Genomic DNA, 16,796 nt, shown 5'->3' with positions numbered 1-16,796 from the left:
TAAATACATAAGTAAATATACATAAATAACATCCACATAGAATTCTTCAAATATATAAAAAGGCAAACCTTACCTCCATCTCCAGATCCTGATCCTGCATCTAGGGGGAGAAAAGAAATACTTTGGTTTTGTTTGAAAAACATATTCAAAAACTATTTATGACTTTATTTAGTTCATGTTTACTTCCTTTATTAAGACAGTAATATAATGGAGAAAATGATTACTATTTATTCTGAAAATACATATTCACATCAATTTAATTTAATTTGTATAATATAACTTATAAAATAAAGTATTATTTTCATTCTTAAACTTTGTAAAAAAACTATTATCTAACTGATATTATATCCTATTTTGATTATTATATTCTAAAATTGACTATGTAAAATCTCTCATATTTTTACTTTAACCAGGATGAATTTTGTGCCATTGACAAAAAAAAAAAAAAAATTGAAAATGAAATGCTTATAACAGTGAGATTCAGAAATTAAACAGGCTTAGACATGTGGCAAATAAACTCATAATTAAGGCTTATATTATTGTAAATCACATACACACAAAAAGAAAAACAATTTATAGATGATTATCTTTTTATATAATTGCTATTATGTTTTCCAAATACCACAATTGTGGAGGAGTTTATCTGCCACCAACAACATACTTCATTTTTGAAATCAATAGAAGAGTGAGATTAATTTTTGTTTTTGTGCTTAAAATTGGATAAACTCTAAGTGATGTTGGCAGAAAAAGCCAGTACCCTCCTGCATTCTCTTACTTTATTTCTTCTCTCCCCTCCTTCCTACGTAATTGCAGTTGGTCAAAGTTGTCTGTTTCAGACAACTTAGTTCTCAGAGACACCCAGTTTTCTAGTTGGGAGTCAAGACCGTTGAGTTTCCAACTGGTTCCACCTATTAAGTGTAGACATCATCTTCTTTCTGCCTCTCCACTTCTTTTCATTCTAAATACATTTTGTTCTGTATTTTTAATGCTAATACTGGGGAATCAGACTAATATTGATATTTTCTGTCTGAAATGCTCTCATCTCACACTAAAATCTCAACCAGGATTCAAGAACTATACCAAATGCCATCGCAATGAATTTGTGTTTGATGCTTTAGTCCAATTTAAAAAACAAAATAAAGCAAAAACCCAAAAACCCATTACTTCTTCTTGTTTGCTTCCATGACAGTTTATGAGAGGCATGGCATAAAAAAATGATAGGGCATATGAAAATCCACAGAAGGCTGACATATGGAAGAGTGGTTGCCTCCCCAACAGTCATGCTTGCCATCATGCTAGGCATTAGCAGTGTCAAGACGGAGCAGTAATTTAAATAATACGTCTTGGTGGAGACTCATATTAACTAAATTCACAGGGTCTAACAGATTAGGCCACCAGATTCTTTTCTTAAGGCAAGCTAATTGGTAAAACAAGTTAAAATAAAAACCCTACTTAGTAAATGTACAATCAAATAAGGATTTTGATCATATGCCTTCACTGTTTAATGATAACAGATCAAGAAAGGCTGAAGCATTTGTCACCCTAATAGAATAGTCCTGTTAGGGCAGCCCCGGTGGCGCAGCGGTTTAGCACCGCCTGCAGCCCAGGGCGTGATCCTGGAGGCCCTGGATTGAATCCCACATTGGGCTCCCGGTGCATGGAGCCTGCTTCTCCCTCTGCCTGTGTCTCTGCCTCTCTCTTTCTCTCTCTCTCTCTGTCTCTATGAATAAATAAATAAAATCTTTAAAAAAAAAAAAAAAAGAATGGTCCTGTTAACTGAACTGGTAACCCTAACTCATGGAACCATCACTTTTGGACAGGACAATGCATGAATGGTCAATATTTGTATAATTTCACTGCTAAAATTTTAACTAAATTTATTTTGATTAATTTGAAAGCTTAATTTAGTATCATTTATAATCATCAGAGGCTAACAGGTCGTACTATGATAACACTAATACATTCCACGAGGTTTAGTTGAATGTGTATAGTTTCTCTTCTTTCTAAGACTGTAAATCAAGAACCATGTCTTGTTCAGCTTTTTATACTTATATGCATGTAAGAGGAAATACATAAAACCTTACAGATTCAAACCTCCGAACGTTACTCATTTGATAACATAAGGAATGTTACATAAGCTTCCTAAGCTTATCTGTCCTCTATTCAATGAATATAGTAATGTCTATCTCATTGGGTTATTTTGAGGCTTACTGCACAATAGCATATTTTAAATGCTTATCACTGTGTCTAGAACATAAAAATTAAGATTCTGAATAAACATTTAGCCTATTCATCTGTGGATATTCTAATAAGTACATAATGGCTTGGGAAAAGCAAAAAAAAAAAAAAAAAAAAAAAAACATGGTAGTAGTATATTGGCTTGTCTTTCTCGTGTATCTTTCTAAAAAGTCAAAGGGCATAGCTCTTAAGACAATTTTGTTTGATGTGACCCAAATTAAGTAAGTAGGAAAGAAAGAAGTGATAGTGGAAAAAAATAATCACAAGTCCAATACATCATTATGAGATAGTGATGGGAAGCTTTAATGGTTTCTTTAGTATAAGATAAATATGTAGCCTACTGAAGTCCTACTGGTGAGACACCTAAAGAAGTCATGCTTTTGAATCTAAGAGTCTGAATGCCTCGTTAATGCATTTCTTATAACACAAAAAAGTGAAGTTGACATTGAGGCTGTTGAACAGACTGCCCAATCGGAAACCATTTTGGGACAAAAAAAAAAAAAAAGATTTGTAAATTCAGTGAAATATAACAAAATCATATTTTCTACTGTCTTTTATTCCTAGAGATCACAATTTGCCATCTCTATTCAGTGTCAAATAGCATTAAAAAATAAGTGGAAAAATCTGCAAAGAAAAGAATAAGAATTTCTTTTGGTTCAAACGTCAGAACTCTAATTTATTTACAGTCGGACCCAGCTAATCAAAATTACTTTGGTTCCTCTATCATTATTCAGCTCAAAATCCTTTTAGATTTACAAGTCATTAGGACACACATTCAGTAAAACTGGCTTTTACTAAATCAATCCTACAGAAATCTAAGTATGTGAATCAGCTAGGTATGGATCACTCAATTGTGGTTCAATGTTCTAGTCGGCTATGTATGTATTTTCATAGTACAAATAACATGTTAGGGACTAGAATGTAAAGACTTGAATAAATCAGGAGAACGTGAGTGCCTGAGCCTACAAGAACCTGGAAGTTGGCAAGTAAGAAAGAGAGATTTTGGTACCAAATATTATTAGCCTTCCCATAACTTCATAACTCTTTATTATGACAACTGCCAACTGAGAATTTGGCTACGTCAGAGACAGGCTGATATCCCATGTGATCTTGGAATAGGCGAACCTTTCCTCAGTACTCCCTGGCGTTGGCCTCCATCATTCTTGGTTTCTTAGAGTGTTTCCATTATTTTTCCCTATGCAATCTGTCTTAACATCTCACTTTAAATGTTCTTCTCCAAGGGTATGGCAGATTGATTTTTTGTAACTAGTTTGCTCCTTCTCTTTCTGTTTCCCCCATTTTTACTGTGAGAGCAGAATCCTGGTCCTCCTCCCTCCCCACTGGGGAAGCAAGTCCACTGACTCTCCCCTGTTACTGTCATTTTCATTCATTATTTTTCAGACAAATGGAGTGGCAGTGATCCCTTTGCGTTAGCAAATCAGAAGCAAGTGGGGCACCAGCAAGGACATTTAGTTCACGAGGCAAAGAATCATATAAAAGACTATTTAAAAATCAAAACCAAAACAAAGGCCTACAACATCATCTGTGAATAATAATACCATTCTTTTCTGCGAGTTCTTAGGAACTTAAGTAATCACTGGTAACATCTGGAACACTATCGATTACTAACAATCAATAGGCTTAGGATAATCTTTTAAAGAATACAAGCCTTCCTCTTTGCTTGTTTTCCAACCCACCTCAATCTACATGTGACTATTAACATGGTTCCCTGGAACAGAAATACCTGTTATCCAAAAAATATGTGTTATCTAACACTTGTTATCTTTCCAATAAATAAGATTTTTTTTCCTGGCACTATTTTGTCTTTTCACTTTTGAAGGAAGTTCCTATTTTGGGTCATTATAATTTTCCCTGACATGCTTATGCCATCCAATTCCTCAGAAATTATGACTTTCTAGAAAGATGCTTGTGTGCCATTAAAGACAGCTATCACGGACACTGAAGTCTGTAATATATGTGATTTTAATGTGTCAAGCCTAATCTGTAAACTCAGCTGTATTTTAAAGCATTACTCTCTCAAGCTGGGCTTTGTTGCCCTTGTTTATTGTTCTTCCTGTAATACTGTTCAGCTCTAACAATCACTGCACACAAAAGGAAAACCTGAGAAACTGACTCTTCTTCCTCACTCCCTTCAGAGCACTCTTGGTAAAGACAACTTAAAAGAGCTTCGTGGAATCCCAGGCTGACTGTGTTAGAAAGGACAGATGTCCTTCACAAATACATTCTTCAATATAATCATCTAAATGGTTAAGAATAATATTTTATAGTGCTGCGGAGGTCACCCACATTTTTATTTTCAAACCCAGATCTGCAAAACTGCCCTCCAGCAGACGATGCTGTTGTTCAAAACAAACCGACCAACCTTTTTAGTGAGTAGATAGGTTTCTCTATATTTGGGACGTGGGCAGTAAATCTAGACTTCTAATTATATTATTCAACTGTCTGCATTTCATTAAATAACATATGCATTAAAATCAACATCCTTATGGAAGATTTTCTTTTTCTTCCAGAAGTGATTTGAAATGTAAAAAAAAAAGACAAAATAAGGATAATGTATGCTTTGTACAAAAGAATGAGAGGCTTATCCAGCCAGTATATAGTCTGAATTATTTATTTGGAGATAATAGAAAAAGCAAGACACAGTCTCCCAAGGTTTCAGGGAGTCCTTGGGATCACACACGTACCTGTGGCGCATGACCCTTCAGACACCACAAGAATCTCGCTCTGCTGTTTGCATGCAGCCTGCCGCAAGTAGCACTCATTCTGATAGCTCTCCCCATTGGAGCCACACACAGGCACGTAGTCACTGTTGCACTGAGGGACACACAGAGAGAAGCGTAGGTTAGTACTGGAGGCCTTGACACCTTGAACAGAAATAATAATTTACCAAAGAAGGCATTTGTTTTCATTTTCAGCAATCCCATTGTATCCACTAAAGTCTTTAACCTTGTAAGAACATCATTCAAAGATACACAGAAGTAATGTTAAGTCAGCCAATCAGTCATCTGATTTTGTTGAGGGGCTGCGGGGCTGGCGGGGGGGGGAAGCTTTTAAATTGGTCAGGTGATTCCAACAAAGTGATTGGCAAGCAATACTAAAATATTAATACTTTTAGCAATACTAAAAAGGTATAACAACAAATGTTATCAACATTTTTTAATACTGGTTTTCAGATATACACCCATCTGGCTTGGCGGGGGGGGGGGGAATCAAAACATGCTACGATATTCAAGTATTAAAAATAGGTAATGCCTATCTGTGTTTAGAGCAGATGTATATCGCCAAAATGCCAATGAAATCAGTTACTCTTTAGTATGGTTTTTTTCTCTGTTGAAGTTTAATCTTTACAAACTTCTGTAAGTTGGATAAGACATTTGGGTTACTAATTAATCTGTCACATATCTTTAGATATTGACAGATATACTGCAAGAAACACCAAAAGAATGTGGAACACAGGGGGAAAAAACAACAACTGTTGAAATCTATGTAAGCGGTATTGATTATTGAAAAGCATGACTATTAATATATATTTCATAAAGAGAAGAGTTCATTTTTAAAACAGCCTCATTACAAAAAAAGTACACATTTCACAATGGAAATTAGGCAACCTACAGGGTATACTCATCATAATATAATCACACTCTAAGGCATTAGCGATCCTTGGCTGTGTCCTATACCTGCTAATTACACTAGAGATGTGATTATCTCATGATTACTACTACTGATGTGTTTCATTGCTTAATTGTAACAAATGTAATAACTAAGATGATTATTTATGAATACACACATATGCCAGAAACTAAGTAAAGCAAATCATACGTACACATGCATGTGAAAACACTTTCCTATCTTCTAGTTCTTATTAAAATACTTGGATTTTTCATGGCTGTAAATTTATAACACATAGAAAATAAACCCATGATCTAGTGAGATGGCTAGGAAACTTTTAACATATATGATAATAAACCTAAAACTCTATCATAAGGTAAATTCAACTCAGATTTATACCAAAAAAAGTACAAATTCCCAATAAAATTATAATCTTATCATAAAAACCTGGTATTTATTTTTTTACTCTATTTCCTGAGAATATCTGGACTTTCTCCTTCTTCATCAATCATTTAACTCTTGCTCTTTGCCTTTATGTAACAATGGCTTAATCATCCAAGTAATTTATATATGAAATAGGATAAGCCAATGTTGTCTGCAATGAAAGTCTTATTTTATGAGTCTTTGTATCTGTTATTAAAAAACTGAAACGTAGCTTAGTAATAGCGATACACTTTTCTTGCCATAGTAAATCCAAATTGTATGATACTCATATTATGATCTCCGTTAACTGCTAACATGATGATTTAGATATTAAATCATAACTACTTAGAAATCACTTCCATGTGATTAAAATGATTTAAATATTTTAAATATGACACGTTTTAGAAATCTTCTCTATTATTCCTAATTTAGATATTCTGGAAGCCCTCTGTGCAGTAATTCCTTTCCACAGTTACATTCTTGGCTCCCAAACTCAGTCTACCTGTGTTACTATATTTAAAAACTGTTTTGAAAAATAAATAAATAAATGAATGAATAAATAAATAAAAATAAAAACTGTTTTGATTAGAACCTTTCACTAATGAGGATCTTTAACTCGATAGGCATTCACTTCTGATCAGGTAATATGTGTGTAAGGGCTGCCTTCCACAAACTTTCTAAATACATATGTATTTTTTAGCTTACATCTGAGAATTGCCCTACCACAGGACCCAAAACATTATCACTATTGAAGAAGAAAGGCAATGGCCAAACGTCAGTAAGGAGTCGAATTCTCCAGTGAGCAGTACGGAGGGAACACCAACTACATGGGGCTTCTGCTCCATGGTCAGAACCATAGCCTGGGAGGCAGGTGGATGGACAGGTGCTTGATAAATGTGCCGTGTTCAGGACCAGGGAGGATTTATGAAGACCCACTAATACCACAGTGGTTACCTGAGCACACGGAGGAGAGCTCGGAAAGCAGGGAACAACTGTAACCTGTCACAGTCAATGGATCTGGTGACACTCGCAGTAGGCAGAAAATAGTCAAAATTAGTGCGATGGCTGGACTATTAGCTTCTCCTGTTCAGGTCCTAGAATTCTAGTCTTTGGCTACCTTTTAATCTCCATCTTCAGACCTGCCTACAACAATGTGTAGATTATCTGGGCCCACATTTTCTTCTCTCCAATCCCTGGAACCTCTCTATTTATCTTTCTCATCCACTTCTGCCGAGTATTTAGATGTAGTGAGTGGACAGGGGGTAAGGGCGGGAGGTATTTATCATCTCTGTCAAGCGCTAACACACAATGCTGATGTGCATCTCAAAAGACGGAACAAACTGATAAAGTGCTCATATGCCACTTCTGAGGGATGCAGTAAGCCAAATGTGAACAGTGCTAAAAACAGAGCTGCCAAGTTCCATGCACAAGCCAAGAGGGAGATTTGTATGGAGCTGAAAAGAGCTTAACTGTAGATTATCAGCGCGATGTTTTTGGCCTTTAATACCATGCCTTGCACTCATTAATATGAATACTACAAGGAGGAAGCACACTCTCAATCATTACGGCTCAGGAGTGGAAGTCTGGTCCTAGTTTCCTCAATTTCTCTCACTGCGCTGGTGGAGGGCCTTGTGTGTATCTCACAACTATTAAATATTTAACAAGCTTGTAGCTCAGTTTTCCCATTTGAAATGGTTACCTAAGGCATTTGGGAGGATTAACAGAGTCATGTCTTTAAAATACTTTGGAATACTCATTTATAAAAAGATATGTAAATTATTTGTGTCTCACGCTAAACATTTTTTTTGTTGTTTGAGTATAGTTGACACACCATCTAAAACTGACACTAAACACACGTCTAAAATTATAGAAATAAAGGAAAACAGAATAACCCCCACACATAAAAATAACCTAAGTATGCTGTTAAAATATGCCAAATTATTGGAAGTAGTTTTTAGTGGCAATCATGATACTGCTCAGTTTCAGATGAAAGGACGGATTCAGATGTTAAGTGACTTGCTAAAGGCCACAGAGTTGGCTGGTAAGAGAAAAAACAACACTCAGGCCCAGATGGCTAGACCCATAAATGTATGTGTTGTACAAACTCCCTCTCAGGGGAGGAATGATTCTATTTTTCTTAAGATGTTATAAAAATCTTAAGTTTATTTTCCAAATATGTGTTTTCCAGTGGAATGATTTTGCTCCAAAGTGTCCACATTGCTTAAGAAAGTAGCTACATATCACACTAGTGTATTCAATGACTTGACACTCTAGAATATATGGGATTCATTTTACTACAAATGAACAAAAATGTATGTGAGAAGTTTTTTCCTATGATTTATTGCTTGTTTGGTTAATAAGGATTTCTTTCAGCTGAGATTTCAGCATCTAGAAGCTATGTAGAACTTATATTTTATAGATTGTCGGCACCTTCCATAGAGTCTGGCATGTAGAAGGTACTCCACAGATGTTAAGTGAATTCTTGTTATATTCCCAGTTGTCAAAGGCTTAAGAATAATGGCTTAGGATATGGTAGGTTTCTCTTCCAAAAAAGAAAAAGATAAAAAACCTGCACATGTCCCAATCCTTTGATCATTCCATAAGTAACTTTTTCTTCTCTGTAACCACATTTCTTCAAATGAAAGAAAATATGACTTTAAGAGTGGGCAAGCCTGTGGCTATGGTGAAAGTGACTCTGTGTGACTTCTCAAGCTAGGTCATTAAAGGATACAGCTTCTATCTGGCTCTTTCTCTCTTTCTGGACACTTGCCCCTGACACCCAGCCATTGTGGTCTGAGGAAACTCAAACTAGCACATACAGAGAGAGATCCACATTAAGGACCAGGGTGTCCAGCCGACAGTCAGACATATGAGTGGGAGCCCTGAGAAGAGTGCAGAACCAAGCCTTTGAATTCTCCCTCTCCCTCAGCTAATGCCAAGGGAAGCAGAGATGAGATGCTTCCCTTAAGCCCTGTCCTATTGTAGATTCATGAGCAGAAGAACTGTTCATTATTTTTGGGGCCACTAAGTTCTGGGCAATTTGTTATGCGGTTCTAGTAGGTGGAACAATTACAGATCTAAAGCACGCTTATTAAATACAAATAATGAATACTTGAAATAAAGGATATCTGAAAGACAGAAGGCTTCATCATATTTTTAAATTACAAACTGATAAAATAAATAAATAAATAAATAATAAATAAATAAATAATTAATTAAATAACTGATAATTGGTCATTGTATGACCAATGCTATCTATGGATAACCACTATGCTTCTTCCTTTCGTCCTTTCTTCCTTACTTCTTCCTTTCATTCATCTATCCATCCATCCCTCTAATTATCTCTAAATTTTCCTCTCCACAATTGATGTATCATATTGACCAGCATGCCATCTGGTATTCTGATAGGAACACGGCTCCAGGCCGTATCTGGAACTCACATCATCACCTAAAAAACAGCTGTACTACCTTGGATACTGAATTGTCTACGATAACTTGGTATTGCTGTTGCTGATATTCTCACTTGCACGTATAATAATATTTGGGGAAAAAATTAGATTTGGGGTCAAAGGACATAGGTTCTTACTTTAAGATCACCACTTAATGATGGTTATTTATATTCTGGGCCTTAATTTCCTCATCTGTAAAAGGAGGAGGAAATAATTACCACTCACTCAGTTCTGACAAATAAAGGGGGAATATGTTTATTTTCAATCATCTAAGAGAAGTTAAGGCAAATATATATTCACTTTAATGTTCCAAGTTGGAAAACTATAGATCACACGCGCGCGCACACACACATACACACACACACACTTCTCTGAAATTTCTCTCTCCAACCAGAATGACCATGGTTTCCATCCTATTTGAATGAAAGAATTTCTGTAAACAGAATAAACAGAGAGTAGACAATCTAAGCTAGTTTAGTATTTAGGAAAATAAATTATCAGGACATCTCCCTTTTCATCATACAGGGGAAAAAAACAAACAAACAAACAAATAACAACAACCTCAAACTCATTGGAATGTACCGGAAAAGGACTGAATCAAGATACTCTTAACCTAAAATATCCTATTATTCTTTGCACAATTTGTGCATTTTCTTTGATCTTCAACTTAATCCAGCCATTCTATATTCTTACTATGTGTAGAGTCTAAATTTTCCAGAAGGAAATGTTTATTTTCTCTGGACAGACTGACAACCATCACAAAGCACAAGCTAATAGCAGTAGTAATCTCGTAGTAAATTTAAATGTTACAGGCATTAGGGAAAAAAAATACATTGTAGGTTCTTATTCAAACTTGCATTCATTGCCCACTCCCAAATCTACTCCACTCAAAAGGTATTTAAATTAGTGACGAACGTAACGGGCTGACCAAAGCACGAAAAACATAAACATTTTTGTCGGTAAAAGTTTTACCAAAACCCTTTGCGGAACCTGAAAACCGAACATAATTTCTTTAATAAGAAAACCATGCGTCCCTTTTAGTAGCATGCATCCATTTAGAATGTTGTGAACTCTGTTATTTTTCTCTTGTTGAAATCGTATTAGAATTATGGCTTTCCATTTGAAGAACGTTCTTTTTGGTTCATTTTATACCGTTTAGGAATTCACTTCTTATTTCTACCCTTGGTTATGAAAGTAAGACAAATTTATGGGAATCACAATCCAAACGGGGGGGAAATCCACAAAATACTTTGAGTCTTTAATTAATGATTTATCCACCTGTATTTTCTCCTTAGTTAGCATTTGGGGAAAGTATGAATTGGAGAGTTTTCATGCTCCATCTCTCTCATGTAGTTCATTGAAAGAACATAATTACATTGTTCAGTGTGGCTGGAGACCTTAGAGGTTGGTGTTACATGCATATTAAATATGCATAAATATGTTTCTAACACTCTAGTATGGTCTGAAAGACTGTAGTATGGTCACAACAATACTGACCCACCAGGAGGTGGTGCACTTTGCAAATATCAGTCATTTTATTGCTTTTCTTAGAAAGAAGAAAATAAAGTCCAAGCAGCTTTTAGCTTATTTACAAACCATTCAAACTATATTTAAATATGAATTCCCTTATCTCTCTCACCGGGAGGTTGAATGCAACTTAAAATATTTAATTTCATCAACAATTCTAAATACTACATGCTGTATCAATTGTCTAGACCGAATTTGGGCTTAATATTTTCATTTCATTTATTCTGTATCGATTCTTCTTTTCTTTTCTTCTTTTTTAAATTTTACTTTTGCCTACAATCTTGGAAAAGTTTTCCCTGATCCCACTTATGTAGTTTTGTTTATTCGCATATTTCCTGGTTGAACCTTGTGTTAGAATTCATGTGCGTTTAAAAAAGTAATTCAGCAACACTCAAAGGTGCATAGAAGACATTAGTACAACGCCTATGATAGTTGAAGGTATATATGCTTGTATACACATTTTGGGAGAAAAGAAGGTTTACAATTTACATGGGGTAAAGCATTTGTTAGATGATGACTGAAGAGCTCTATCTTCTATAGATACTCATAACCCAGTTTTGATGATACCAGTGCTGCAATCTTCCCCTCTTTTTTTTTTAATATTTTTTATTTATTTTTTTAACATGAGGCAAAGTATATTTTTCTAACATTTATGAAATGACTTGCAGCTATTTGTACTCTTTTGGATTCCTGGGAGATTCAGCTAAAATTGAATGTGGTCCATGAGAAGTTGATATATATTAGTAAGTTCCACGATTTCAAAAACTAGCACAGTGGTATTGAAGTCACATTAATAAGGAGTTTATTTAAATACTTAACCGGCTTGCCAGGATAATAAAACCTAAAGCCATTTAGGCAGAGCAACAGGATCAAAAAATGATAGCCCCAATGAAAAAAGAACAAAAGTACAAATCCACACTTCTTTTCCATTGATTATTTTGGCTATTAGCCCCAGCAGCTGATTTATAAAATGCATGCTAGACGGGACGCATAAGCATAATTTGCCTCTGACACATCAAAAGAACAACCTGAAGCTTTCTACCGCCAGTGGCATTCATAACTCTGGCATACACATTTCTCCAAAAAGCTCTGTCTTTTCTGACATCCGTTGGCTCTCTTTGCAGTACAGTACTCTTGCTTGGTGCCAGCTTTCCTCTTAGCTTGCATAGCTATAAATTGCCAGGTGATGGGTTGTAAAGGGAGATCCCTCCTTTGTAGTCTCGTTAATGAATACGAAGATGCAAAAATCAGACTTCTTACCTTGAACTGACAGACGCAAGTCACAGTGTCTCCAATTCTTAAACATTCCCCATCAAATTTACAGGTGTTGGTGTCACAGAGGAAGAGATCATTTTCTCTGTCATCATAACCTCAAATTTAAAGAGAATACTCCAGTCATTAAAATATGTTATAGACCTTAGGGGGAAAAAAGAAAAAGCACTATCTTGAAGCTTTAAAAGCATTGCTCTAAATTTTAATTCCAATAACCACAGCTATACTGCAAGGTCATTCTCTACTGATAACCTCCAAAATCTAGTTAAGTGATCAATATTCATTTCTTTCTTTTCACAGTTCTTTTCTAGCCAATTTTCCTTTAATATTCTTTTTTGATATTGCTATTTTATTTTAGCCAGGGTTAATGCTGGCAGCAGTAAATGAAGGTTTCACACTTGCTTCCTAGCTTCATTATTTTTTTTTTCTCATTAAGTAGACGGTAGTTTATGACCCCCACACTCCACATTTTAGAAATGAGCTGGTGATGGTCTCTGAATGTCATTTTACCAATTCTCCATTGTTAATCATTCTTTTACTTTAAGGTCTGGAACGGCCCCTTATTTGGAATTTCTCCAGACAAAGAGGAAACAAAGCCCCAATAATAAAGATAAACAGGCACAGTGTTTGCCGTGATGGTCTGCCTGGCTCAAATGAAGATTGATCACCTCTAAGTTAACAGGGGTGGAGAGGTGTGCCAGGTTCTCAAAAAATCGGCCAGGAAAACAAGTTTGTTCTCTTTAGTTTCTGCAGATCTCTTTAAGATAGCTGGCTCACAATAATACATTTCTTAATTGTCAAACTCAATTTCACACTTAGGTTAGTTATTTCCTAAAACAATACTATGCTTGGCAGGTAGCAGACCAAGTACGCGTTGGACCACAAAGCTGTGACCGTTTCAAACAAGTGATTTTGCAGGTTGTTGAACATGCCTATGATAAAGCACCGGAGAAGGGATTCGACACCTGCAGAGTGGAACTTAGCTTCTCACAAATATATATATATATGCACCTACGAACCAGGAAGGAGTTAAAGAAAACCTGTTCAATTTTACAGAGAATAACCAAATTTAGAAATTGCCAAAAACAGAACAAAGGCCATCTCTTTGACCCAAATTTAACAGGGCTGCAGAGCTCAACCTGTCTTTAGAAAGCACTAACTATGATGATGCCTAATCATTTTCCTGGTGGAATTTACAGCCCTTAGCAGCCTTGGACTGCGTGTTTTTTCATCCTGTGAGTTACAGTTGGCCGTTCCCACCTCCCCGAAGTTCCAGCCACTTGAGCTTGCATGCATCCCTGGGAACCACTTTATTCAGAGACAGATTTAACTACAGCAGGATCCCATCTACAGAAGATGAGAAAATTCCATGCACACTCGCGAGCACGAGCAGACAGCGGACCTGGGGGACAATGCCCCGGGCAGGTTGACGCCCGTTTGCAAAGCCAGAGAAATGGCACCACGACCCCGGCCCGGGGATGCGCGCTGGGCCGGCTCCAGGAAGGAAGGCCAAGGCCACTTGGGGTGCAGCAGCCCGCAGTCCCCCGGCCCGGCTTCTCTCCGAGGCTTCGGGGCGCGGAGCCCGCCCAGCTCCCAGCTCCCAAGGGGCCCGGGGGCCTGCAGGGCGCCTGGCCCCTGGAGCCGAGTCACCCCGCGCCCCCGGGTCAGGCCCGGCTGTGCGCACCCCCACCCCCCACCCCCGGCCTGGGAGACCCGCGAACCGCCTCTTTCCTCAACTTCCCTCCGCCCCGGAGCAGCTCGGGGACGCCGGGGAGAAGCATCTCTGGGCTGCAGACGCGACGTCGTTTGCAGCCAAGTGGAGGAGGAGGAGGAAGAGGAGGAGGAGGAGGATGTGAGAGAGGGAGCAAGGGGGGAGGAGGGATGGGAATCTCCCGAAACCTAAGCTCCAGGATCCGTGTGACCTGGGCTCGAGGGCCAGAGCAGGGCGCCTCGCTGGCACCCGGGATCCGCGCATCCCCTGCAGGGGCCCTATTTGATTGATCGCTTTCTCGCTGGTTCTCTCATAAAGTTATTTCTCGCTCCTTCTAGCTAGACTTTTTTTTTTTTTTCCCCCTTCTTTCTTTTTTCTTTAATGACGGGAAAAGGGTCTGCTTTTAGGCTTTCCCACAAAGGTCGGTCGGGTGCTCTTTTGGGTGGATCCACAGAACCATCCCGTTTACTCTTTCTTAAAGAAAAAAAAAAAAAAAGCATCCGCAGTCCTAAGTGCAAGGATGCAAAGGTCCCTCCACCTGCACTTTCGGGCCCCCCAGCCCCGCCCACCCCCCCACCCACCGTAGCGGCCTGCAACGGCTCCCGGGGCTCCTCGGGGTGCACGGGGGTCGGCTCAGGAATGGGGGGGCCCCCGAGAAGACGCACGGAGGCAGGTGCCCGGGGCTGCAGACGCGGCTCCAAGGGGTGGACGGGGGTCCGGTCAGGAATGGGGGGGATAGTGGGGGGGCCCCCGAGCAGACGCACTGAGGCAGGTGGGGGGGCTGCAAACTGGGCTCCTCCGGGTGGACGGGGGTCGGCTCAGGAATGGGGGGGCCGAGCAGACGCAGGCAGGTGCCCGGGCTGCAGACGCGGCTCCAAGGAGTGGACGGGGGTCGGCTCAGGAATGGGGGGGACAGAGGGGGGGCCGAGCAGATGCACGGAGGCAGGTGCTCGGGGCTGCAAACGGGGCTCCTCTGGGTGGACGGGGGTCGGCTCAGGAATGCGGGGGGCCGAGCAGACGCACGGAGGCAGGTGCTCGGGCTGCAAACGGGGCTCCTCCGGGTGGACGGGGGTCGGCTCAGGGATGCGGGGGGCCGAGCAGACGCACGGAGGCAGGTGCTCGGGCTGCAAACGGGGCTCCTCCGGGTGGACGGGGGTCGGCTCAGGGATGCGGGGGGGCCGAGCAGACGCGCGGAGGCAGGTGCCCCGGCTGCAAACGGGGCTCCCCCGGGTGGACGGGGGTCGGGTCAGGGATGCGGGGGGCCGAGCAGACGCGCGGAGGCAGGTGCCCCGGCTGCAAACGGGGCTCCTCCGGGTGGACGGGGGTCGGCTCAGGGATGCGGGGGGCCGAGCAGACGCGCGGAGGCAGGTGCCCCGGCTGCAAACGGGGCTCCCCCGGGGGGACGGGGGTCGGCCCAGGGATGCCGGGCCCGAGCGGACGCACGTTGGCAGGCGCCCGGGCTGCAGACGCGGCTCCTCCGCGGGCCGGGGCGGGGCGGCGCTGGGGCGCCCGGACTCACCGGAGCAGTTCCAGCCGGTGGGCGTCTGGCAGTCGCTCAGGGAGGTAGGGAAAGCCGCGAGCCTGGCGGGGCGGGCGACGAGCAGCAGCGCGCCGGGCAGCAGCAGCAGCCAGCAGAAGCCCTCGCACAGGGTCCAGCCGCCGCCCGGCCGCGGGGGCTCCGCCAGCACCATGGCTACTCGGCGCGGCTCCGCAGCGGCCAGCGGCTTCCGGGCAACGCGCGATCGCGGGGGCCGGGCGGCGGGCTCCTGGGCATCCCGCGGGCGGCGGCGGCGGGGGGGGGCGCGGCGGGCGGGGACGCGGCGGCCGGAGTTTCAGAAACATGCAGCGCCCCGGCCCTGGCCCGGCAGCGGGAGCGTGGTCGGCCGGCGGGCCGCGCCGGGGGCTCGGGGCGCTGCGGCCATGGGGGGCGCGGGCGGGCGCGCGGGCGGGCGGGGGCGCGGACGAGCCGGGACGCGGGCCGGGAGCACCGTCAGGGCGCCGCTCGGGCCCGCCGCCGCCGCTCGCGCTCTGCCGCCCGCATCCCCGGCGCTCGGGAAGCAGCAGGTCCTCAGCCCGCCCGGGGTCACGTGGGCGGGGGCGGGCGGCCGCCGATTGGCCGAGCGGGATGCGGCCCGGGGGGCGGGGCCGGGGGCGGGGCGCGGCGGCGGCGGCGGCGGCGGCGGCGCAGAGGGCGGCGGGGGGCGGGGGGCGCCGGGGGGCGCGGCTGCAGGGCGGACCCCGCGCCCCGCCGCCTGCCCCGCTCCCGCGCGCGACCCCGGGCCGCCTGTGCCCCCGCGGCGGGCGCGTCTCCGAGCTGGAGCCGGGGCGGGGGGGGGGGGGCGGAGCGGAGCGCACCCGGGCTCGCGCCGGGCGGACGCAGCGGGAGCGGGGACCCGGCCCCGGGGCCGGGGGGAGGGCGGCGGGCGGCCTGGAGGCGGCGGCACTTACCGCCGGAGCCCGCGACCCCGGACCGCCCGCCCCGCTGACCCAGCCGCCCGCCGGGCTCTCCGCCCCTCCCTGCTTCCCCCCTCCCCCCTCCCCCCTCT

At 42.5% G+C, this 16,796-nt stretch overlaps 1 protein-coding gene across 1 annotated transcript in view; it reads right to left on the bottom strand.

Moving 5' to 3' along the window:
- TMEFF2 (transmembrane protein with EGF like and two follistatin like domains 2) overlaps positions 1-15,993 on the bottom strand; it is a 221,785-nt gene extending 205,792 nt beyond the window's left edge. The window contains exons 1-4 of the mRNA XM_077885621.1: positions 15,770-15,993; positions 12,528-12,637; positions 4,944-5,073; positions 74-100 (exon numbers count right to left, since the gene is read on the bottom strand). Of these exons, the coding sequence (XP_077741747.1) occupies positions 74-100; positions 4,944-5,073; positions 12,528-12,637; positions 15,770-15,941 (439 nt within the window). The 5' untranslated portion in view covers positions 15,942-15,993. The remainder of the gene's footprint in view (positions 1-73; positions 101-4,943; positions 5,074-12,527; positions 12,638-15,769) is intronic.
- Between the last annotated feature and the right edge of the window lie 803 nt (positions 15,994-16,796).

This window comes from Canis aureus, chromosome 36 (genome assembly GCF_053574225.1).
Source record: "Canis aureus isolate CA01 chromosome 36, VMU_Caureus_v.1.0, whole genome shotgun sequence".
Classification (NCBI taxonomy): domain Eukaryota; kingdom Metazoa; phylum Chordata; class Mammalia; order Carnivora; family Canidae; genus Canis; species Canis aureus.
Note: the sequence above shows the minus strand (reverse complement) of the source record. Positions and strands in the feature narration are given on the sequence as shown.